Source organism: Drosophila persimilis, unplaced genomic scaffold (assembly GCF_003286085.1).
Source record: "Drosophila persimilis strain 14011-0111.01,24,50 unplaced genomic scaffold, DperRS2 tig00000000-arrow-pilon, whole genome shotgun sequence".
Lineage (NCBI taxonomy): Eukaryota > Metazoa > Arthropoda > Insecta > Diptera > Drosophilidae > Drosophila > Drosophila persimilis.
This window is the reverse complement of record NW_020825288.1, coordinates 19,824,005-19,845,531: the sequence shown is the minus strand read 5'-3', so window position 1 is coordinate 19,845,531 and position 21,527 is coordinate 19,824,005. Positions and strand designations below refer to the sequence as shown.

Sequence of the window (21,527 nt, the reverse complement as noted above, 5' to 3'; positions counted from 1 at the left end):
CAACTGGATCCATCAAAAAAAGAGTAGGTATTCTTGTCGATTACTCAAATTTCTTGTATTTCCAAAATTAAAAAAAAAAAAGAAAAGTAGAAACAAATTGGATCTCGATCCTCATTCCCTGCAACGCTTATAGTCTAGTCCTGGCCTGGACTGGTCCAGGTAACATACGTCTGGGAGCTCTTCTTTTCGGCCACCTCTTCAGTTTGTTGAAATAATCGTCCAGTTTGTCCACCACATTGTCGATAAGATCTATGGGGTTTTTTGGTGGATGGAATCCTCACTCGAAGACACGCAATCGCAGAGATTCAAGGATCCAACATCGCTAGGGCACACATCCGAGGACTCAGTGCAGTCCACGGGGCAGTAATGGTCCTCGTCCTCTGGTGCCATATCTGCTTCATACGCCGACTTGGGCTTGGGCTGCGGTTGCTCATCCTCCAAGCAACACCACTTTACCTTGTACGAGTCCTGGCCGCATTTCCCGTACTGCTCTGCCGTTAGTTTATCGCTGTTGCCCTCACAGATGAGGAACCGACCATTGCACTCATCGCAGCGCGGCAGGTCACACAGACTACTGGCCTTGTGCAGATGATAGCCATCCTTGGGGGTGAGCTTCTTCGGCACCACCTGCTTGGAGCAGCCACGGCAGGTGCACAGTGGGACCTCGATCGGGCTACAGCGGGCCCTCATGCGATTATAGAGCGCCCTGTAGATCATATCAATCTGCTCCGCGTAGAACTTGTGCGCCCAAAAGAAGGCCGACTGATAGTTGTCAAAAAGCTTGGACGTCGCTTTGGCGGCTTTTATCCATGCCCGCTCCTGTCTGCGTATGGCCATGGCATCCACAATCGGATTACTGAGCGACACCGGTGGCTTCCCGCGGAAGAATGCCTTAAATGCACGCTTGATGATCGAATACGACAACACAGCCTCCACGCTTTCCATCCCGCACGTGATGCGCAGAGCCTGCAGCATTTCATCTCGATTGAGACGCGATTCTGGGGCCGCATTCGGGTTCCACTGTGTCCGCAGCTTTTCGTGGTACACAAAGGCCCGCCTGATAATGGCCTTGGCCTGGCAGCTCTTCGTTGTGTTGATGCCACAGATCAGCATTATCTGTGCGAGGCTCGTGGCAATGTCCTCCAAGTTGTCGTCGAACAGCTGACGGGAATTCAACTTCTGTTTGCAATTGCAATTGCCTGTGGAATCCTGCAGTTCCGTTGTTTCCTCGTATTTATCCATTTTTGGAAAATACAATTTTGATTCAAACTTGACGAATTTTTTACTATTACTATTCTCGAATGAAAATGCTTTGTGCATATAATGATTAATTAATGTTTGATAGGGTATAGCGTTTCATAGCGTATTATACGTTTTTTTAACGGAAGTAATCACAATTGTCTTTAAATAAAAAAACCTGTTTAGACCTTCATTAATGAAATATTTTGTTATAATGAAAAGAAAAGCTTTTAAAAAATGAGCCAATCGTATAGAAACTTATTATACCCGATACTCAAAATGAGTATTGGGGTATATTAGATTTGTGGTAAAAGTGGATGTGTGTAACGTCCAGAAGGAATCGTTTCCGACCCTATAAAGTATATATATTCTTGATCAGCATCAATAGCCGAGTCGATTGAGCCCTGTCTGTCTGTCCGTCCGTCCGTCTGTCCGTCTGTCCGTCCCCTTCAGCGCCTAATGCTCAAAGACTATAAGAGCTAGAGCAACGATGTTTTGGATCCAGACTTCTGTGATATGTCACTGCTCCAAAAATATTTCAAAACTTTGCCCCGCCCACTTCCGCCCCCACAAAGGGCGAAAATCTGTGGCATCCACAATTTCGACGATACGAGAAAACTAAAAACGCAGAATCGTAGAAGATGACTATATCTTCTAGAGTGCAAAATCTGAACCAGATCGTATAATTATTACAGCCAGAATCACGAAAACAATTTCACTCTTTCTCGCTCTGTCTCACTCTAACACACAGGTTTCATGGTCGGTTTTGCCAATTGCAAAATATGAGTTCAAGGATCTCAGAACCTATAAAAGCCAGAGCAACCAAATTTGGTATCCACACTCCTGTGATATCGGACCTTGACCGTTTCCTGTCCAAATTTCGCCACACCCCCTTCCGCCCCCGCAAAGGACGAACATCTGAGGCAACCACAAATCTCAGAGACTATTAAGGCTAGAGTAACCAAATTTGGTGCACACACTCCTTTAAGATGTCACTATAAAACGTATATCTCAGAATTTCGCCCCACCCCCATCCGCCCCCACAAAGGACGAAAATCTGTTGCATCCACAATATTGCAGATTTGAGAAAACTAAAAACGCAGAATCATAGATAATGACCATATCTATTAGATTGCTGAATCTGGATCAGACCATTTTTTTAGCCAAAAGGAACAAATCAATTTGCAGTGGCTACGCAGCGCCCGACGTCACGCTCAGACTGATTTTCTGTCTCTCTCGCACGCACTCTTTGTCGTGTCGTTAAATATTAGCGGCGTCTGCCGGAGGAGAGCCATACTGACTTAGTATCGGGTATAACCGTAGAGTTGCGGTGTCCGCAGCAACTCACAACGTTCCCCCTCGTTAATTTTCGATTGATCTTTTAAAAATCGCTAAATAAATCAAATGAATTTGTTGATGTATATTCACTTGATATTGTTGATCGTCAATATGACAATCGTATGCTGAAATATAAATGGATATGCCATCGTTTCATGTAACAATAACAAAATTTCGCCGCAATCTGTACTTGAACAAATTGAGCTGCGGAGAAGTGCAGTTTGTACGTGTTCCTTTGTTTCTAAATATAATACTGATACGAATATTTATTTACAACTAAACAATCAAAATAATCTAACAGTAGATTATTTCAAGCATTATTTCATGCATATGCCGTCCCATTTTACCAAGTGCAAGGTCACTCAGCATGGCTTCAGTGATAATGCCATAAATATCTCAAACTGTGTATCTACAAATGCATCCAGCTGTCCGATGCAGATTAATATTTAGGTAGCTAGGAAATCTTAACCGTTTACGGCTAGCCAAAATCATGCGATTTTGTACTTTAATAAAAATCGTACACTCGCGATGGAACAGTCGAATGAAAATATATTGCTGTGCCAAAACTTAAGTATCCATAAGGAGCTGTTCATGTAGTTTCACATATTCCAAATTGTATCAAATCAGATCACTATCTTATATTTAAACCGTTGACTCGATCTGAAGCAGGTTCTTGCTCCCAAATGCTCCCATCGCTCACACATAACGCGGCACATTGATGATCGAATGCTGCAAAAGAGCATGCCAGAAAAAAGTTTAACAACATACATTGCGTGTGCATGATGCTAGAGTCGAATTTCGCAGATAGTGCATTTTTGTTGTCTTTAATAGACTGCTTTCAAATTTAAAAATCCCGCCCACCGCTTGAGCATTCCTTTAGCTTCGTTCCCATTCCAAAAACTGGCTTAGAAATATTTATTTGCAAACCAAATTAGATCAGATCCATTCCATGTTCCCTACATATTTTGGAGATCGGCACCCAAAGAAACGCCATTCAATTTTCCAATTTGTTGCAACTATTGCTAATTTAATTCGCAGACCTTTGCATGACGTGTAGATTATGATTGTATGCAAGAAACAGATCCTATTGAACGATTGTTTGTCGTGATAGAGTTAGATAGCAGCTAATGTCTAATATAAAATGTGTGCAAATCAAATGCATAAATGAAATGAAATGGTTGTTACACAGATCTCTGTGTAGTGTATAAGAACTCCCAGCTCCTAAATCCAATACAATAGAAAAAAGGTTTTAGTGTATAGTTATGGATATAGCGGGGATCTGACATAGCAGGAAGCCGGGAGCCAAGAGCAGGGAATAGTGGATAAAATGACATTAGCTAAATATTGTTAAAACTTATGGGGTGTATGTTCGCTCAGCCCATCGAGGCGACCCATTTGAACTTGCTCTGCATCTCCGGATGATAGAAGACGCACTCCAGCTTATTGACGCAATTCTTGCCAAATCGGCATGGCTTTGGATGATAGAAGGTACAACCCACCTTGGTGCAATTGGGATAGTATTTGCACATCGTGGTTGCTGTGGTGGCCGTCATGGGGGCCGATATTGATTTATAGTTCTGAACCGGTATAACATGGGAGGCTATCGAAGGAAGAGATACAGAAATGATGAGTGGGGGGATCATAAATAATTCAATGCTGCACTTACATAGAGGCGGAGCCGTTAGCTGCACATGGCTAAGATCCCGCTGGCCGCTGTGTGCGTAATTGCAGTCAATGCTCATGCACGACATATCGTACATGCACTTGGGATGCGAGTACATGCATTTGTCGGCAAACTTGCAATTGGGAAAAGACTTGCACGGCGCTGTCGGATGGTAGTACTCGCAGAATTGTTTTGTGCAGCTCGGATGATACTTACAACGCTCTTTGGGCTTGCTGACCTTCATCACGGCCGAGTCCACGCTGACGGCACTTACTGCGGAAACAATAAGAGTTGAAGTAATGCGATCATTTGTATCTTGTTTGTGACTTCACTTACATGCCGGCAAATTGTCATATTTTCTATCCTCTAGATTCCGTAGTGGTACCTTGCGCCTTTCCAACGATGAATCACGCTCGTGACTGCCCGACCGACGCTTCCTTTGGGCAGGCGGTGCCTGTGGCTGTGCCTGTGACTTTTCCTCGGACCTCAAAGTAAAGCGAATGGGAGTGTGTTTGTTTTTTGGTGACGCTGGAACGATTACGGACACCGGTGCCGTCAATGGTTCCACACTTGAATTTTCATTTTCAGATTTTTCTTTGCTGACAGCTCGCTTCTCCAGTCTGGGCAAGGGTTGAAGGCCAGTGGCCGGCAGTGGTGGCGTGTTAGAGCGCTCTTCAGTGGCAGCCTTTGCTCTTTTTTCCTTGTGACCATTGGCGGAAGCCAATGAACTGCTGCTCGGGAGTCGCTTGTGTGGCAACTGTGACTTCTTTGGCGGCAATGCACCGTGCGATTCATCATCCTCGTCCGTATCATTCTTGATGATGATCTTTTGGATTTCCTGTTGCTTCCTGATCACCTCATTGCGCTTCAGACTTCGTGTGATTTGATGATGAGATGGGCTCGAAGTGGGCGATGGGGTGATGCTTAATGCTCGATTGGATTTGCGGCGTCTGTCGACCGTAGTGGAGGAGGAGGCAGCAGCTGTGGCAGCAGTCGGTTCCGCACTGGAAGAGGTCACTTGTTGTGGCGTCGTGGCTACAGGCGAGGATGAGCGTTTCGCCGAGATACTCCGCTTGCGATAAGGGTCCCGGTCCCTGCTGCCTGACGTTGAGGTTTTATCACCATTCAGGGTCACCACAAATTGAGTTTTGGGCCCTCTAGAGCTGGGCCTCGTCTCCGGCGATCGAATGTGCAAGTCTATATTATCCACGTGATTCAACAACTGGGGCACATACGGTTCATAGTCTTCGGCCACTAGACTGGGGCCATACTCTTCCTCGACCAGCTTCAGCTTCATCTCGGCATGACTGTCGTTGGAGCGTCGGGCACCGGCGGAGGAGTGTTGTTTGCCTGCCGTGTCCCCCCGTTGCATTACATTGACCACCAACTCCCGAGTGCTGCGCCTGAACAGCTCCGGGGTGGGTGCACTTCGCTTGGCACGGTCTCGCGATCGATCGCGATCCCCCTTTTCTGGGGCCTTTCGTTTGCCTAACGATGTGCTGCTGACTAATTCCACCTCCTCACAATCCTTCTTTATCAAAGGCGCCGGCGACTTGGCAAGAATCGTGGACCTCTGGGCATCGGCCACAGCTCTCATGAGCAGATTCTTGCAAGCTTGTCTTCTCGGGGAGACCTGGGGCCTGGGCTTGATCTTGATGACCGAGTTGACAGGCTTGTCTGCCATATCTTCGTCATCCGAGGGCTCTGGCGGCTTGTGGACTGCCACAATGACACGCGATCCAATGCGTTGCTTTGCCTTGGGTGTCTCTGGGCTGGGTGAACGTCGCTGGCGATGGGCACGATTCGATTCTCTGAGATTGTCGCGGCTGGAGCGACGTTCCCTTGACCTCTCTCGCTGGCTGCGCTCCTTGGGGGGCTGCGCGTCCGAGGCCTCCATGCGTCTTCGATGTGCGGGGACATATAGCTCTTTTTGGCCGCGCTGAGGGCGCTCTATTGGCGGCTGTGCGATCTGTTTGGAGCCCAGACGGTCGTGAACCGAACGTCGTTCAGAGCGCTCTTCCTTGGGCTTATCTTTTTCCTTCTCAATCTCTACGTCCATCTCCACCGCCTGGCGTGCTTCATTTTCCGTCTCGGCACGCTGCTCCGGAGGAGTTTTCTCTCGCCTCTTGAAAACAATAGGACTTTTGGCTTTGCGTGCGGGAGGTACCTCTTCTTGTATGTCTTCAACGGGGGACTGTTGGATCTCCGGCTCCTCCTCCTGTTCGTTTATGTTCAAGAGATCCTCGTCGCCGTCTTCCTCCACATCACTGTCGTCCTCTATTTCGCCTATCTGGCGCAAATGCTTCTTGGCCGCATGGATTTTCTTTTGAATCTCAGCCAACTCTGCCAGATCCTTCTGCCGATTGACTCCGCTGGGGGCTGTTGGGCTTATCTCTGAGATCGGGGGCACATCTGTGTCACCTGTTTCTTCTTCGCTTTCTACTGACTTGCGTTTCTTTTTGTGTACGATCTCATCCTTGGCATTGAGGTCGATGTCCAGGGATTTTTTTGCTTTCTCCAGCAGCTCCTCCGCAAAGGCATCGGTTATGGAGCTAATGACGGGCATGGCATCGGCAGAGCCAGACTGTCCATCTGGCATTTCATCGCCCGACCTCCTTTGCAACCGTTTGTCCTTCTTCGAGTGTTTCTTGTCCTTTTCCTTTGATTTGGGACAAGCCTCGAGCTGACGAGACCTGCGCTTTTTGCTGGAAGCTGGCAAGTCGATCAGGTTCGATTAGATTGTGGCCCACGGTGGATAAAGAAAACCACAACACTCACCACTTGCTGTGGGCAATGTGACTTCCTGCAGCTTCTGGAGAACTTCGTGCAGCCAGGTGACAAACAGATCCGTCTGGTCGCCCAGAAAGAGATTTAGTTCGGCGGCCATTTGCTGTTTGGTGCGTTTGTTGGCTACCATCACCATCACATAGTCCGGCAGTTCGTCGTCTATAAAGCCGGATGAGCCGCCCGTGCCCAGTTCCAGCAGCTTCGCCTTGACGGCACTCTAAATTGGTTTTTCTTAGATTACGAAGTTCATTGATTTTCCGCAAAAAGAGACTTACGCGCATCTTCAGGCCTATTTCGCTGCCCAGGTTGCACTCCATGCTGAGAGTTTTCGCACTATCTGTTTCGAACGACAATTACTGTGCACATTTATTGCTATTTGTTTCCTGTACCAAATGGTTTTTATTACATGAGAATTGGAAAATATCACCTAAAAATAATTATCGCGAATAAGTTAACTAGAGATGAGCAATGTCGGTACTATCGTAGTCTATCGTTTGAATTCCAGCCCATTTTTAATCGAAGTCAGTATTTAAGTATATCATAGCATATTACACCAATTCCATTCAAGATCTATCTGTTAAGATTCTAAAATAGAAGGAATTACCCTTATTAAACTTGAGGTTTTCAGTCAGGATTTGTTATTTTGACAGTATTATTACATATCCCCTTTCAAACCTTTCCATCTATCCTATCGATGTTATTTGCCTATCGAAAGAATCACAGGGTGACCATTAAAAGGACGTCAAAAGGAACTGTTTGGTTTCATCAATCTATTAAACTAGCATTCATATCCTAGTCACTCATTCACTTTAAACAAAACAATTTGTTACGTTTATGCAATAAAAAGGCTGCGCGACGTAGTCTGCATATAGGTAATAACACCGAAAGCCCCAAACGACCTTTTTCGCGAAGCTAACTTTGAAGAAGGTTCATCGGGTACTTTTATGCTGTTATTCCTTTTATGTTCATTTTTATCGCCAGGCAATTTAACACTGCGGAGAAAAGCTGTGCTTTTGAGAAGCTGCGCGAGATCAAACCCATACAGTCGGAAAGAGTATGGAGGGCTCTACAAAAAGGGATTGAAGGACTGATCAATAAGCGTGACCCGAGACCCAGAGTGTTTCTGTTTCTGCATGAAGATAAGAGCCTAATGACACTCATTGAAAATATTACCCTTGAGGCGTCCGACTGTTTTGGTATGTTACCCCTGATCATATATGTACATATTTACATATGTATGTATGCTTGAACCGCTCTCCTTGTCAATTAATACCAACAGCTAAACCTGGGAAGCTTATGCATATGAACATAGATGACTTTGCACTGCCCACCGAAGACTACGGATTTGGCATTGCGCAGTTCCAGAAGAAATTGAAAGACGGTAAAGTATTTCGCATCGTCAGTCTCAATGAGGTAGATAGAACAGCAAAACACGTACAGTGGATTAAAATCTCAACTTGTTAAAAATTTGTGGTTTTTGCAGATTCCTCCTAGCTCGGCACGTGCCTTGCATACGATTTGCGACACTTACAGCCCCATTGCAGCAGACGCAGTCATCTTTCTTACGCTGCAGACATTCAACACGACGGATTCTGGAAACTGGAAACGCTGTTCGAACTGTGGGGCACTCATCTCGCAGACAACGAGCTTGATCCCCTTATCACGCGTGTCACCGACCAGGTGCTTCATCTAAAGGGCAAGATCTAAGCTGTGTTTTTGTTTAAACCTTGTTTTAGACAAAATACAATAAATGGGAGTACTTACAAGTAGTTAATCTTGTAGACATTTTATTTAACACTGTGATAAAACTATGTGGGCAGAGCTAAGGGCCATAGCTAACCAGAATTATTCAACGGAATATCAAAATTGAGCAATAGAAACGATTACTCTTCCGTTTTTTATTTTACCTTTTTCGCCAAAATCTTTTTTTTTAGACAAAATCCAATAAAAACAAGCATTTAAAATAAACAAGAAAATAGTTTCATTAATTGAATAAATTTGTGTGGGGAGGGCTGAGGGATCAAACTAGCTAGTAATATTCTACGGAATATCAAAATCGAGGAATATGGTTTCTAATCCTTGACGGAAAACGATTAACCCAATGTAGACCAAGGGGGTATTTTTATATTCCACCGAAAATAATGCAAATTTAATCAATTTAGCGCAGTTCAGGTGAAAGATATCATGTTTTTTTTAGTTCAGAGGAAAGATGGAACAAAATGGCATTGATCTGCAAGAAGAATTTACAATGAATAATATTTACCTCAACAAACAAACCATTTACCTCAAGTCGTTGAACTTTTTAAATAGGGGGGCCTAAGTGGGCTAAGCTCGTTTTTCATCGGTATATTTTGAAAGCGAGTCGGCTACTTCAGTATATTTCTGAGGTTCATCGATAATGCGACAGTGAAGAAGAAGCTGAAAAAAGAATTTTTGGAAGAAAGCGACTACAATTTTGTAATAATTCCAAAAGCCCCAAACGACCTGTTTCGCAATATTTTGATGCGATGGATAATAACGAGCACCTTCTAAATAACTTGTTGGATAATAAATACAAAGAAGACTACATTCCGGAGTCAGTAGCTAACTTTGAAGAAGGTTCATCTGATGAGGATGATCAAACCTCGGGGGGCGAAGCTATGGATGTGGTGCCCTTCAACCAAACGAGAAGGTACTTGTATGCAGTTATTGCTCTTATCTTAGCCATTTCTCTATCGATGTTCTACGGGCAATTTTACACTGCGGAGAAACGCTGTGATTTTGAGAATCTGCGTAGGATCAAACCCATACAGTCGGAAAGAGTATGGAGGGCTCTACAAAAAGGGATTGAAGGACTGATCAATAAGCGTGACCCGAGACCCAGTGTGTTTCTGTTTCTGCATGAAGATAAGAGCCTAATGACACTCATTGAAAATATTACCATTGAGGCGTCCGGCTGTTTTGGTATGTTACCCCTGATCATATATGTACATATTTACTTATGTATGCTTGAACCGCTCTCCTTGTCAATTGATACCAACAGGTAGACCTGGGAAGCTTATGCATATGAGCATAGATGACTTTGCACCGCCCACCGAAGACTACGGATTTGGCATTGCGCAGTTCCAGAAGAAATTGAAAGACGGCAAAGTATTTCGCATCGTCAGTCTCAATGAGGTAGGTAGAACAGCAAAACACGTACAGTGGATTAAAACCTCAACTTGTTAAAAATTTGTGGTTTTTGCAGATTCCTCCTAGCTCGGCACGTGCCTTGCATACGATTTGCGACACTTACAGCCCCATTGCAGCAGACGCAGTCATCTTTCTTACGCTGCAGACATTCAACACGACGGATTCTGGAAACTCGGTTGAACTGGCCTGGGAAACGCTGTTCGAACTGTGGGGCACTCATCTCGCAGACAACGAGCTTGATCCCCTTATCACGCGTGTCACCGACCAGGTGCTTCATCTAAAGGCCAAGATCTAAGCTGTTTTTTTGTTTAAACCTTGCTTTAGACGAAATACAATACATGGGAGTATTTACAAGTAGTTAATCTTGTAGACATTTTATTTAACACTGTGATAAAACTATGTGGGCAGAGCTAAGGGCCATAGTTAACCAGAATTATTCAACGAAATATAAAAATTGAGCAATAGAAACGATTACTCTTTTCCGTTTTTTAATTGACCTTATTTCGCCAAAATCTTTTTTTTAGGAAAAAACCAATAACAAGTATTTAAAATGAACAAGTCAAGTAGAAAATATGTCCATTAATTGAAGAAAATTGTGTGGGCAGGTCTGAAGGATCAAATTAATAGCTAGTATTAATATTCCACGGAATATGGTTTCCAATCCTTGACGGAGAACGATTAACCCAATGTAGACCAAGGGGGTATTTTTATATTCCACCGAAAATAATGCAAATTTAATCATTTTAGCGCAGTTCAGGTGAAAGATGTCATGTTTTTGTTTTAAGTTCAGAGGAAAGATGGAACAAGATGGCATAGATCTACAAGAAGAATTTACAATGAATAATATTTACCTCAACAAACAAACCATTTATCTCAAGTCGTTGAACTGTTTAAAAAGGGGGGCCTAAGTGGGCTAAGCTCGTTTTGTCATCGGTATATTTTGAAAGCGAGTCGGCTACTTCAGTATATTTCTGAGGTTCATCGATAATGTGACAGTGAAGAAGAAGCTGAAAAGAGAATTTTTGGAAGAAAGCAACTACAATTTTGTAATAATCCGAGCTGTAGTTCGCAATGAATAATGGCAAATAGCCAGCCCAGTTGTAATGATGTGATAGTGCCAGGTACGTTTAATCGAATACAATAAGTGTGTGCAAAAATATGGCTGCCCAGAGCCTCCCGCAGCCCCGGGAGAGGTGTGTGCTTTTGCGATGGGCTCGATGGCTGTGCATTCGCGATGCCTGGGCTGAATGGCCGCGAGTCGAATTGCAAGAACATCCATACGAAAAGTTGAAATTTTCGTATAATAATGCTATTTGGCCACCCAACTGTTGCACTTATTCTGTGGAATTGTTCTTCTTGCAGAGTTATACTTCCTCATATCGAAGTTCCTGACAGCGGGGCCCCTGCATGAGACGGCAAAGGTCGGTGTGATTGGAAGGCGTTGAGGCTTCTGCTCCTCAAAAAAGAGCGCAATTTTCAACGTTTGAATCTTTTGGTTTGCGTTTACATCCATTTTACTAACTGCATCCATCGTTTGCAACCTTACAGGTGTTAATCCAGGAGCTGCAGCAGAAGAATGTAAGAGTGGGGCCACAGACCTGACGATTCCTGGGTCGCCGCTACAACTGATTTGGGGCGGGGGCATCTCGGTATCACGGTTTATGCAAAAACTCTGCCCTGCGTTTGTTTATATATTTTTGTTTGGGGTTTGTTGTTGTTTCTGCTGCCGGCAAGAGAAGCAGCAGCGACACAAAGCCTACGTCGGTTTTATATCACAGTTCAAGCTATACTGACAACTGAAACCATAGTCCGCTAGCTTTTGGGCCCCGGGGTAGCCCGCCCGATAGTCTGCCTGGTCTGTCCGCTTGCTAAAAAAGAAGAATTGTCGGTGACGTTGTAGTCCTCCCTGCCCCGTTGACTACGTCATTGTTTCGATGTTCGTCAGCGCAGCAAGCAGGCAGCGGTGCAAGTGATAACAGCTCATATTCCCTTCTCCCCACCTCTTCTACCTTTCTCCACAGGTTCTGCCGCGACGCATTGACTGGCTGGGAAATGAGCATCAGCAGACCTTTGCCGAATTGGTGAGTGTTTTAATTGGTTTCTAGTTTCATTTCCTTGCATTTTCTTTGTGTGTGGTGCGTGTCTTGCATAAGTGGGAAAACTTCTTTCGCTTGTCGCGCTTCCTCTCTCTTTGTGCGTGCCTTTTTGTGACGTCACGCGCAAATCGATTGATTTAGCGGCGACACCGTAGAATGCACGCGTGTGTGTAAATTAATTTGTGGAAAATCTTAAAATAAAAAGTGCATTAATCAAACATTTTGGTAAATTAATTAATAAATAAATTGGAAATTATTAAAGATTGATTAAAAAAATTGAAATATTTTAAAGTGCACAATTAATCTACAAAAATGTTTAAAATGTGTAATTTTGAGTAATTTTTGAAGAAAAACCCAAAATTAAAAATTGCATAGTAATTTTTTTACAACAATTAGTCTGCCAGCAGCCGACATCTTGCTTTTCCATACATAAGCATGCTTCACATGCATACACATACACAAACAACCCCCGGACTTGTGCTCGCCAGAGCGAGACGGTTATACGTACATCGCTTGTGTGCGTAACAGCTGCCTGCGATTCATCGTGGCATTGGTTATCGATAAAAAAAAGCATCGTTATTAATTTGAATTTAATCTGTTGCAGGAACAAAAATACACGCATATTGGTGACAATCATTTGCAGGAATTATGCGGTCGACTAGGTCCGCTAGTGGAACGGCAATATCCGGGCAGTGTGCCAGGCATATTTTCGCTCCTTGGCACTGGTCGGCAAAATCTTCTGCGTACGCAGGACACCATTTACGGGCATCGTTCTCTCAGGGATTACTGTACTCGCCTCCATGACGTATCACTGCCAGATGCAGACTATACCAAGCGCACCCACAATATAAGTGAGTAGACGATGAATGACCTTTTGAAACGGATTTGAAAAATGTTAAGGTACTTTTTTGATTCCTTTAGCCCGGGTACTAGCTGGCCGGGAGTATGGCGGGGAAGTTCGTCGCAAGCTCCTGGTGCCCACGGAGCTGTATAAAAAGACTATTTTGCTGCGCCGCACCGTGGGCCACCTATCCTCCGTGTACTGCGTGCTTTTCGACCGCACTGGACGTTACATTATCACGGGAGCCGATGATCTGCTTATCAAGATCTGGTCTGCGGCGGATGGGCGCCTCCTGGCGACGTTGCGCGGTGCCTCGGCCGAGATCACGGACATTGCCATCAACCTGGACAACACAATGCTGGCCGCCGGATCGGTGGACCGCATTCTGCGTGTGTGGGACATGCAGACCACCTCCCCCATTGCTGTCCTCTCCGCCCACACGGGCATGATAACGTCCGTGAACTTTTGCCCATCGCCACGCAGCGACTTGCGATACTTGGTGACCACCAGCACAGACGGTTCCATTGCCTTCTGGCAGTATTCGACGCCACGTGGCCAGAAGATCACGTTCGCTCCAAAGCCCACGCAGTACCACGAGAAGCTGCGACCGGGACAGGCGCAGATGATGTGCACCACGTTCTCGCCGGGCGGCATGTTTCTGGCTGCCGGCTCTGCGGACCATCATGTCCGTGTTTACATGATGGGCGAAGATGGGCCCAAAAGAATACTGGAAACGGAAGCGTACACTGATGCCGTGGATTCGGTGCAGTGGTCGCATCGTGGCCTGAGGTTCATATCCGGCAGCAAGGATGGCACCGCACACATTTGGACCTTTGAGTCGCAGCAGTGGAAGAGCGTCAAGCTGTGCATGACCGAACGGTTGGCCAGGTGCGTTATAGCCATAAGATTCTTTTCCTTCTCCTTTGTAACTCCTTCCGTTTGACAGCTGCCCGGAGCCTGAAGAGGGCAAGAAGCTAAAGGTCACAATGGTGGCCTGGGATGCCTCAGATCGTTATGTCATCACTGCCGTCAATGATTTCACCGTGAGTAGCGTAGCAATCCCTTACGCGGAGAGCACTCCGTCTTTAATGTATATCTTTCCCGGTACAGATCAAAATCTGGGACTCGAAATCAGCCAAGCTGCATCGTGTCCTGCGCGGCCACAAGGATGAGCTGTACGTCCTCGAATCGAACCCCAGGGACGAGCACGTACTGCTCTCCGCCGGCCACGATGGTCAGGTGTTCCTCTGGGACATTGAACAGGGCGTGATGGTCACCGAGTTCTTCAATGACATCGACGGGCAGGGCCATGGCAGCGTGTTCGATGCCAAATGGTCGCCGGATGGCACAATGATAGCTGCCACCGATTCGCATGGTCATATCATGATCTTTGGCCTGGGAATGTGCAAGGATAAGTACTCCATGGTGAGTGCTTAATGTTTTCCATCTGTCATTTGTTTATTTCAACTGTTTTCCATTTCCTTTTCGATTGGCCAGCTGCCCGCTGAGCTTTTCTTTCACACAGATTTCCGGCCACTGCTGCGCGATGCCCAGCATCATGTGGTGGACGAACAGACGCAGATAATGCCGCATTTGATGCCACCACCTTTTCTCGTCGATGCCGATGGCAATCCACACCCCACAAAGTATCAACGTTTCGTACCCGGCCGTGAAAGCTGCACCATTGATCAGTTGACACCCAATCTCACTGTGGGTGTGGATGGTGTGGTCATTGAGGATAATCTGACTGCGAATGCTGCGAATCCCCCGCTGAATGCCAGTGTAGCCGTTGCACCCGCCGCACCGGCTGCTGCTGCTGGACCTTCAGGCTATTCCCACATAGATCGCATGATTGCGGCCTTGGCCAATCGCCAGTCGGTCGGCAGTGCCAATGCCAACGAATCGAATGCGAGCAATGGCAATCAATCGTTTGAACGTTTGACCAACCGCCAGCGTCAGGAGCAGCAGCAACAGCAGCAGCCCAACTCAAACAGTAGACAATCTGCGCGCGGAAATGTTTTAGGCGGACGTTTGGGCACGCCACGTCATGGCTGGGGAGCAGCAGCGCCGCCGGACGAGCCCGCATTGGCCCAGGAAGCAGGTCCAGAGGAAGCTGCACCAGCTGCTCAGCAGGCTTCGCCTCAGCAGGCATTGCCTTTGAAGTTCGTCCGCCGGACCTATGTGCGTCCCATGAAGTACGCCCAGTTGCAAAACATCAAGCAAGTGAGCTATTCCGCCGGACTGTACGAGAAGCAAGAGTACAAACGGGAGATGCGACGGCGACCCATCATGATCAATACTGCCAGTGCGGCGTCGGCCCAGCAGACGAGCGGCAGCATGGGCCGGCCACGGAACACGAGGGCCAATGGGGCCGGCCGACCCGGCAGGCGGCGTAACGCTCCGCCTGGACCGGGACAAGTGGTCGGACCACTGGCGCCAGCATATCGTACCCGAGCGGTGAGAGATCAAGAACAGGAGCACCACTACGAACAGGATGTGCCCCCGGCACACGAAGAGGAGGAGGATGATGTGTCCAGCAATTCGTCGGGGGACACCAGCTACTCGAATGTGGAGGCGAATCTAGACGAGAGCAGCGACGATTCGGACACGGACAGCTCTGACTACTCCGATTGGGTGGCGGATACACCGGGACCCAATCTAGAGCCGCCCAAACGATCTAAGCGCAAACCACTGACCCGTCGCCCCCACAGTAGCGACGATAGCAGCGATGAGGATGCAGCCGGCAGAGCTGTCGGAGCAGCTGCCAGCGGTGGCAGTGGCCAGGGCCAAGGACAAGTGACGGCCAGGAAGGTGGGCCGAAAGACAGTGCTGTTCCCGCCCACGGATGTCAACGGTGAAATCCCGGAGCTGTACAGACCCGCCGAGTGGTTGTCCGAGGTGATACCGCGCAAGACTCCGTACTATCCGCAGATGGGCGACGAAGTGGTGTACTTTCGTCAGGGCCACCAGAGCTACTTGGATGCCGTGCGCCTGAAGAAGGTCTACAAACTGTCGCACAGCTCGGAGCCATGGAACTTTCACACGCTGCGCGACCACGAGCTGGTGCGGGTGATTGGCATCAAGTATGAGATACGTCCGCCCCGGCTGTGCTGCCTAAAGATGGCCATCATCGATGAGGACGGCAACATGACGGGGACCTCGTTTAAGATCAAATATCATGATATGCCCGATGTCCTGGACTTTCTGGTGCTGCGGCAGACGTTCGATCTGGCCGTGCAGCGCAACTGGAGCATTGGTGATCGTTTTCGCTGCATGATCGGCGACGGCTGGTGGATGGGACAGATCGAGTCCCGTCACGCCCTGTGCGCCGACTTTCCGGACTCGTTTTTCATGTGCTTTCGCGTACGCTGGGATAATGGAGAGTACGAGCGCATGAGTCCCTGGGATATGGAGCCGATCGACCAGCAACGAGTGCCGGATGAAGTCGGTGGCGCCGTGCCAGTCCTGCCCGAGGAAATACGCGCAACGCTCTATCAGCCCAAGTCCGAGGAGTGGCATCGAGGCGACCGCGACGGCACCTGTCGCCGCATCATCAATGGCCTCGAACAGGTGATGCGTCTGTCCATCGCAGAGCATTTCTTGGCACCCGTCGACCTCAACATATATCCCGACTATGCCTACCTGATCGAGTATCCGATCGATCTGACCACGGTCAAGTCACGTTTCGAGAATCACTTTTACCGACGCATCACCTCCGCACAGTTCGATGTGCGGTATTTGGCCACCAATGCGGAGCAGTACAATCGTCGGCACACGATCATTGTGAAGCATGCGCGGATTGTGACGGATCTGTGCCTGCGCATCATCAGGGAGGCGGATGAGATTGATGTGGCTGCCGTCTACCATCAGCTAGTGGATGTCTATCATTCGTCCGAGTCCGAGAATGAGGCTGACTCTGATGTTGTTCCCTCAACCAGCACCGGACCCACCACATCCGCCGCGGCAGCAGCCGCACGACAACGTGTTTCCTCCACCCGAAGGTAGGTTTAATGTTGAATGTTAAATATCAAAATATTAACACATATTGGGTCCCTTTCTGCAGGTCCACTCGCATGCACTCGGATGGGGATTGGCGCTCGGATTGCCGGCAGCTGTTGGATTTGATGTGGCAGCGGCCGGATTCGTTGCCATTCCGTGAGCCAGTGGACACCATTGAGTTTCCGGACTATTTGGAAATCATTGCCACTCCGATGGATCTGCGGACGGTGAAGGAGGACTTGCTGGGTGGCAACTATGATGATCCCATGGACTTTGCCAAGGATGTCCGATTGATATTCCAGAACTCCAAGAACTACAATACCAACAAACGCTCGCGGGTGAGTGCCTGGGAACAGACAGAGACCACTCGCATCTGTCCCTTGTAGATATGGCGGCAGATCAGATCGGTTGCAGATCGTCATTTATTGCTTTCTATGACTCAAGATGATCAGCGATCACAGGGGGCATCTCTCGTATTCGTTGCTTTTGTTTTTGACTTTGATTTTTGTTCGTTTGGTTTTTTTTGGTTCCATTGTTCCTTCTTGTTCGTTCCATTTCTCAAAATGTAACTGCAAAACCATCGATGACAGTATCGATAAAATCGATGAATTCTTGAAATTGGGCGATAGATCAAGGTTTTATATATCGTTTCTAACGAGGAACTCCCATTGTTCGATAGATATGTCGATATATCGATGGTCTTGCAGTCGTACTGAAAAAAAAAAACCCTTTTAAAGCACACCCACACACACACACACGCTCACATTAGCCACACACATGCAAAAGCTCATCCATCTATTCTTTACGTTTCTTTTGCCTACCGTGAACATGCCTTCCATTTCGAATATCTCGAATACCCTAAACTCGAAAACCTCATAAACCATTAAAATGTCTATCGAATATCGTGTATCGAATATCAAAAATATAAATATAAAAACCCATCAAACATTTCGATATCTAATAACGAACCAAATGAATGACGATCTACGTGACTCTATCATCTATCTATAGGATAACCTAGCGGTAAGGTCTTCTCCCCCTTCGGAGGGCTAACTACTAACAATCTAACGGCCCAGTCCAAACCCAATCCTAATCCTAATGGGCGGTCCGCCTTCTCCTTGTTCTCTTTCTTGCAGATCTACTCGATGACCCTCCGTTTGAGCGCCCTGTTCGAGTCGCGCATCAAGACGGTCGTCACCAATTGGAAGGCGGCACGCAGACGCGCCAACAAGAACAAGTCTGGGAGCAGTGGGGGCGGACGTGGAACTTCCAGCAGTCCCAGCAAACGCCCGAACAAGGAGCGGACCACGCGTCGCAATCAGAAGCCGCAAACGGCACCCAGGAGACTGCCATTGCCGCACACGAGTGAGGATGAGGACGAAGATGACGACGATGACGATGATGATGATGAGGAGGCGGTGGCGCGTGCCCAACGTTCGCGACGCCGCAACGGGGTGGCCGTTACGGCCAGTTCCACCCACTCGGGCTCAAATCGTGTGACCTCCTCCTCATCTGCGGCCCAACAGAGACGCCATCAAAACAGCAGCAGCAGCGACGATGAGGAGGAGGACGAAGAGGAGACCAGTGCCCAGGCGACCTCAGATGCCAGCAGTGACGAGGAAGAAGAGGACGATGCCCACACCAATGCCAGTTCACCGCAGCAGGCTCGACCGCGACGTGGAAGACCGCGCCAGCGTCTCGTCGACGATGAGTCCAATCCAAATGATTCCGAGGACAGCTACAACCCCAATGGGGGACGCAGCAGCCGCGGAGGGAAGAAGCGAAAGTCTGCCAACAGAAACGGACACTCGAACACGAAACGTCGCCGCCTGGACAAGAGCCCTGCGGGCAGCAGTCGTGGAGGAGCAGTCTCGGCCACCACTCGACGCACGCGTCGTGGTTTGGGAAGCTCCGAAGAGGCCGCCTCCCATTCCCAGCAGGACGAGAGCACGCAGGACAGCCACAGCAATGTGACCCGCCGAAGGGGCAGATCCCAGGTAAATTCCAGGTTTCAGGCCACAGACAATGGCCCCAGTACCAGTGCGGCCGCTGCTGCAGCAGCAGCGGCTGCTGCTGCATCCACTGCCCTCGATCCCAGCTTGGAGAGTCCCTCACGGAATACGCGGGCCAATGGTGGGAGAGCCACCACATCCACGTCCCACCATGCGGCCGAGAATGATCACAGCTACCACCTGCCAGTGCGCAATGGTCGGATCATTGAGTCCGACACGGACTCGCATGGTCCCGTGGCGAGACCCACGCGTCAGAGCGCCAAGCGGGCGATTCTCGACTGGGGTCGTGGCAGTGATATTGAAGAAGAGGAGGAAGAGGACAGCGACGAGGCTGAAGAGGTGCGTGTGAAGGATATTGAGAAATGTTATTCGATTAACCACAAATCTCTTTTGTCTTCCAGATCCTTCCCACACCCACAAAAGACGATATGCCATCGACCAGCCGCGCCGCTTTGGGTATAGTCGGCCCAGCTCCGTCTCGCCAGTTGCGTACGAATCGCAACACGGCCATCAATCAGGTCCCGAGCGAGGACGACGATGATGACGATGACAGCGATAACGAGCCGCTGGCGAACAATCAGCAGAGTGAGTAGCCACCACAGCCATCCAGTAATAAAGACAACAGCTAACAGTGTGTGTTGAATTTTAGAAACACCCGCAAAAAGTAGCACAGCCATTGCCGTATCACAGGCGGCAGCACCACCTCATCCTCTGGCACTGCGCCGAAGACTGGCCTCACCGCCGCCCCAAAGGAGCACGCATATGACGCGCTCCCATGCCACCTCCACGACCTCCTCCATATCGACCTCTGCTCCAAACCATCGGGAGGATAGTCCTGCCGTGGCCACCCATGACCACAATTATCTGGGAACTGTGAACGCGTCCAGGGCACCACCGAGACGCATTTTGTCGCGGCATCAGCGGAATGCCGATGAGCTGGACACGAGCACAGATCCGCTGGAGAACACACGACTGATCCAAGCCATTGCCAACCACAGGCGACCCACCTCCACGACAAACAGCAACAGCAATAGCAATAGCCATAGCAATGTGGGGACCCGACGGGGTCTGCGTGGACGCACGAGTCAGGCCAACTCTCAGGACGAGGAAGAGGAGGAGGATCAGGACGAGGACGAGGATGAGGATGCTGCTGCCTCCGATGAGGGCACTGATGGTGGGTCCAGTTCTCAGACCAACGACGAGGACGATGAAGATGAGGAGGAAGAGAATGAGGAAGCCTCTGCCACCGATTCCGAAGACAATCAGCCATTGACCAGCTATGTGTCGCCCAGCAATGGGAGGACTCGGACCCGGATCAAGACCAAATCCTCCTCGTCGTCAGCGACGGCGGCCGCACAAGAGCGCTCGTCGCAGCGTCAGCGAAGACCGCCACCGGCGCGTCGTCCGCCCTCGGACAACTCGGTCGTCAATGAAAATGAGAATGAAAATGACAACGATGATGATGAGGACTATGTGGTGCCGCGTAGCATTTCCTCCCGCCGGGCCGATCGGCAGCGCGGCAACAATCAACGCGGTGGCGGTCGCAATCAGAAGAGACCCCGCTACAATGAGCAGTCCGATGAGGAGCAAACCGATCCGCGCAGAGCACAACATCAGCGTAAACGTATGCGCAATGGCGATGCCCATGCCAGTAGCTCACAGGAGGAACGAGGAGAGCAATCGCCGGAAGAGCAATCCGGAGCGGAAGATGAGGAGGAGCAGCCGGAGGACGGGGATGGGGGTGGGGGTGGTGGCGACATCTCTGGGGACAGCGACGAGCAAATGGTGAGCGTGAGCAGTCGCGGAAGAGTGCGCAAGATATCGGCCAAGGCGCGAGGCATCTTCAAGGAGTGACCAGACCAGACCACCATATGCACCAGACACCAGACTGTTTTATGTATAAATTAAATCTAAAAATCTAATTAAAAAGAGCCAGCATATGCGAGGGTAAATCCCTTTCCCTTATTGATTAATGTGTAAGAGTAAAAACCACGTCAACAACCACTTCGTCATCGTAATCGTCCAAGGATCCAGAGGCACATCGACGCCTCCTTTCTCCCCCCTAATCTTAAGCATTATGTTGTAATGTGTAGTATCCCATAACGCCCCATATCCATTGAAATTCATTATATGCACTGCAAGAAGAATACTATTTTCAATGATTGTCCTTAAGTTCTACGATTCATTTTCTGTGTGGCAGCCAGGAAGCCTCTCTCACGTCTGCAGCAGCTTCTACATCGTGTGCATGTAGGTTGGGTTGTGTGCCACAGGCACTTACTTTTATATGTATCTCTATATATATATATATTATGCATATACATACACACGAAACACAAGATTAGCACACTCGCGGAAATCACACTTCATTTAAAATAGTTTTA

At 48.4% G+C, this 21,527-nt stretch overlaps 4 protein-coding genes and 1 pseudogene across 5 annotated transcripts; 3 read left to right on the top strand and 2 right to left on the bottom strand.

Annotated features, from left to right (window-relative positions):
- Positions 1–36: 36 nt before the first annotated feature.
- Positions 37–1,251, bottom strand: LOC6591659. The gene has a single exon (XM_002016818.2). It carries the CDS (start codon positions 1,240–1,242, stop codon positions 250–252), a length of 993 nt encoding a protein of 330 aa, XP_002016854.1. The 5' UTR covers positions 1,243–1,251; the 3' UTR covers positions 37–249.
- Positions 1,252–3,575: 2,324 nt separating this feature from the next.
- On the bottom strand, positions 3,576–7,421 carry LOC6591658 (zinc finger CCCH domain-containing protein 14). Its single transcript, XM_002016817.2, has 5 exons — positions 7,303–7,421; positions 7,019–7,244; positions 4,577–6,952; positions 4,244–4,513; positions 3,576–4,177 (listed from the first exon to the last, which is right to left on the bottom strand). The coding sequence occupies exons 1-5, from the start codon at positions 7,342–7,344 to the stop codon at positions 3,951–3,953; spliced, it is 3,141 nt and encodes a 1,046-aa protein (XP_002016853.1). The 5' UTR covers positions 7,345–7,421; the 3' UTR covers positions 3,576–3,950.
- A 567-nt stretch (positions 7,422–7,988) lies between these two features.
- LOC113566019 lies at positions 7,989–8,817 on the top strand (annotated as a pseudogene).
- Positions 8,818–9,480: 663 nt separating this feature from the next.
- LOC6591657 lies at positions 9,481–10,560 on the top strand. The gene is made up of 3 exons (XM_002016816.2): positions 9,481–9,970; positions 10,050–10,183; positions 10,254–10,560. The coding sequence occupies exons 1-3, from the start codon at positions 9,535–9,537 to the stop codon at positions 10,491–10,493; spliced, it is 810 nt and encodes a 269-aa protein (XP_002016852.1). The 5' UTR covers positions 9,481–9,534; the 3' UTR covers positions 10,494–10,560.
- Positions 10,561–11,218: 658 nt separating this feature from the next.
- LOC6591656 (bromodomain and WD repeat-containing protein 3) lies at positions 11,219–21,318 on the top strand. 2 transcript variants are annotated; one of them, XM_026989603.1, is made up of 13 exons: positions 11,219–11,319; positions 11,561–11,619; positions 11,747–11,776; positions 12,220–12,279; positions 12,899–13,145; positions 13,216–14,023; positions 14,082–14,178; positions 14,246–14,560; positions 14,633–17,136; positions 17,199–17,472; positions 18,271–19,131; positions 19,548–19,731; positions 19,796–21,318. In XM_026989603.1, exons 1-13 carry the CDS (start codon positions 11,277–11,279, stop codon positions 20,998–21,000), a joined length of 6,687 nt encoding a protein of 2,228 aa, XP_026845404.1. In that variant the 5' UTR covers positions 11,219–11,276; the 3' UTR covers positions 21,001–21,318. The 2 variants fall into 2 exon arrangements, with proteins under 2 accessions (XP_026845404.1, XP_002016851.1); XM_002016815.2 differs by having other exon boundaries at positions 18,271–19,485.
- Positions 21,319–21,527: the final 209 nt, after the last annotated feature.

Bases quoted from the DNA above. Each gene is read 5' to 3' on its own strand.
- LOC6591659 (XM_002016818.2), bottom strand. From the start codon at position 1,242: ATGGATAAATACGAGGAAACAACGGAACTGCAGGATTCCACAGGCAAT.
- LOC6591658 (XM_002016817.2), bottom strand. From the start codon at position 7,344: ATGGAGTGCAACCTGGGCAGCGAAATAGGCCTGAAGATGCGC. The intron at 6,953-7,018 runs GTGAGTGTTGTG...TCGACTTGCCAG, and splicing joins CACATTGCCCACAGCAAGTG to CTTCCAGCAAAAAGCGCAGG. The intron at 4,514-4,576 runs GTAAGTGAAGTC...TTGTTTCCGCAG, and splicing joins ATATGACAATTTGCCGGCAT to TAAGTGCCGTCAGCGTGGAC.
- LOC6591657 (XM_002016816.2), top strand. From the start codon at position 9,535: ATGGATAATAACGAGCACCTTCTAAATAACTTGTTGGATAATAAATAC. The intron at 9,971-10,049 runs GTATGTTACCCC...TGATACCAACAG, and splicing joins TGAGGCGTCCGGCTGTTTTG to GTAGACCTGGGAAGCTTATG. The intron at 10,184-10,253 runs GTAGGTAGAACA...TGGTTTTTGCAG, and splicing joins GCATCGTCAGTCTCAATGAG to ATTCCTCCTAGCTCGGCACG.
- LOC6591656 (XM_002016815.2), top strand. From the start codon at position 11,277: ATGGCAAATAGCCAGCCCAGTTGTAATGATGTGATAGTGCCAG. The intron at 11,777-12,219 runs GTAAGAGTGGGG...CTTTCTCCACAG, and splicing joins AGGAGCTGCAGCAGAAGAAT to GTTCTGCCGCGACGCATTGA. The intron at 14,179-14,245 runs GTGAGTAGCGTA...TTCCCGGTACAG, and splicing joins CTGCCGTCAATGATTTCACC to ATCAAAATCTGGGACTCGAA.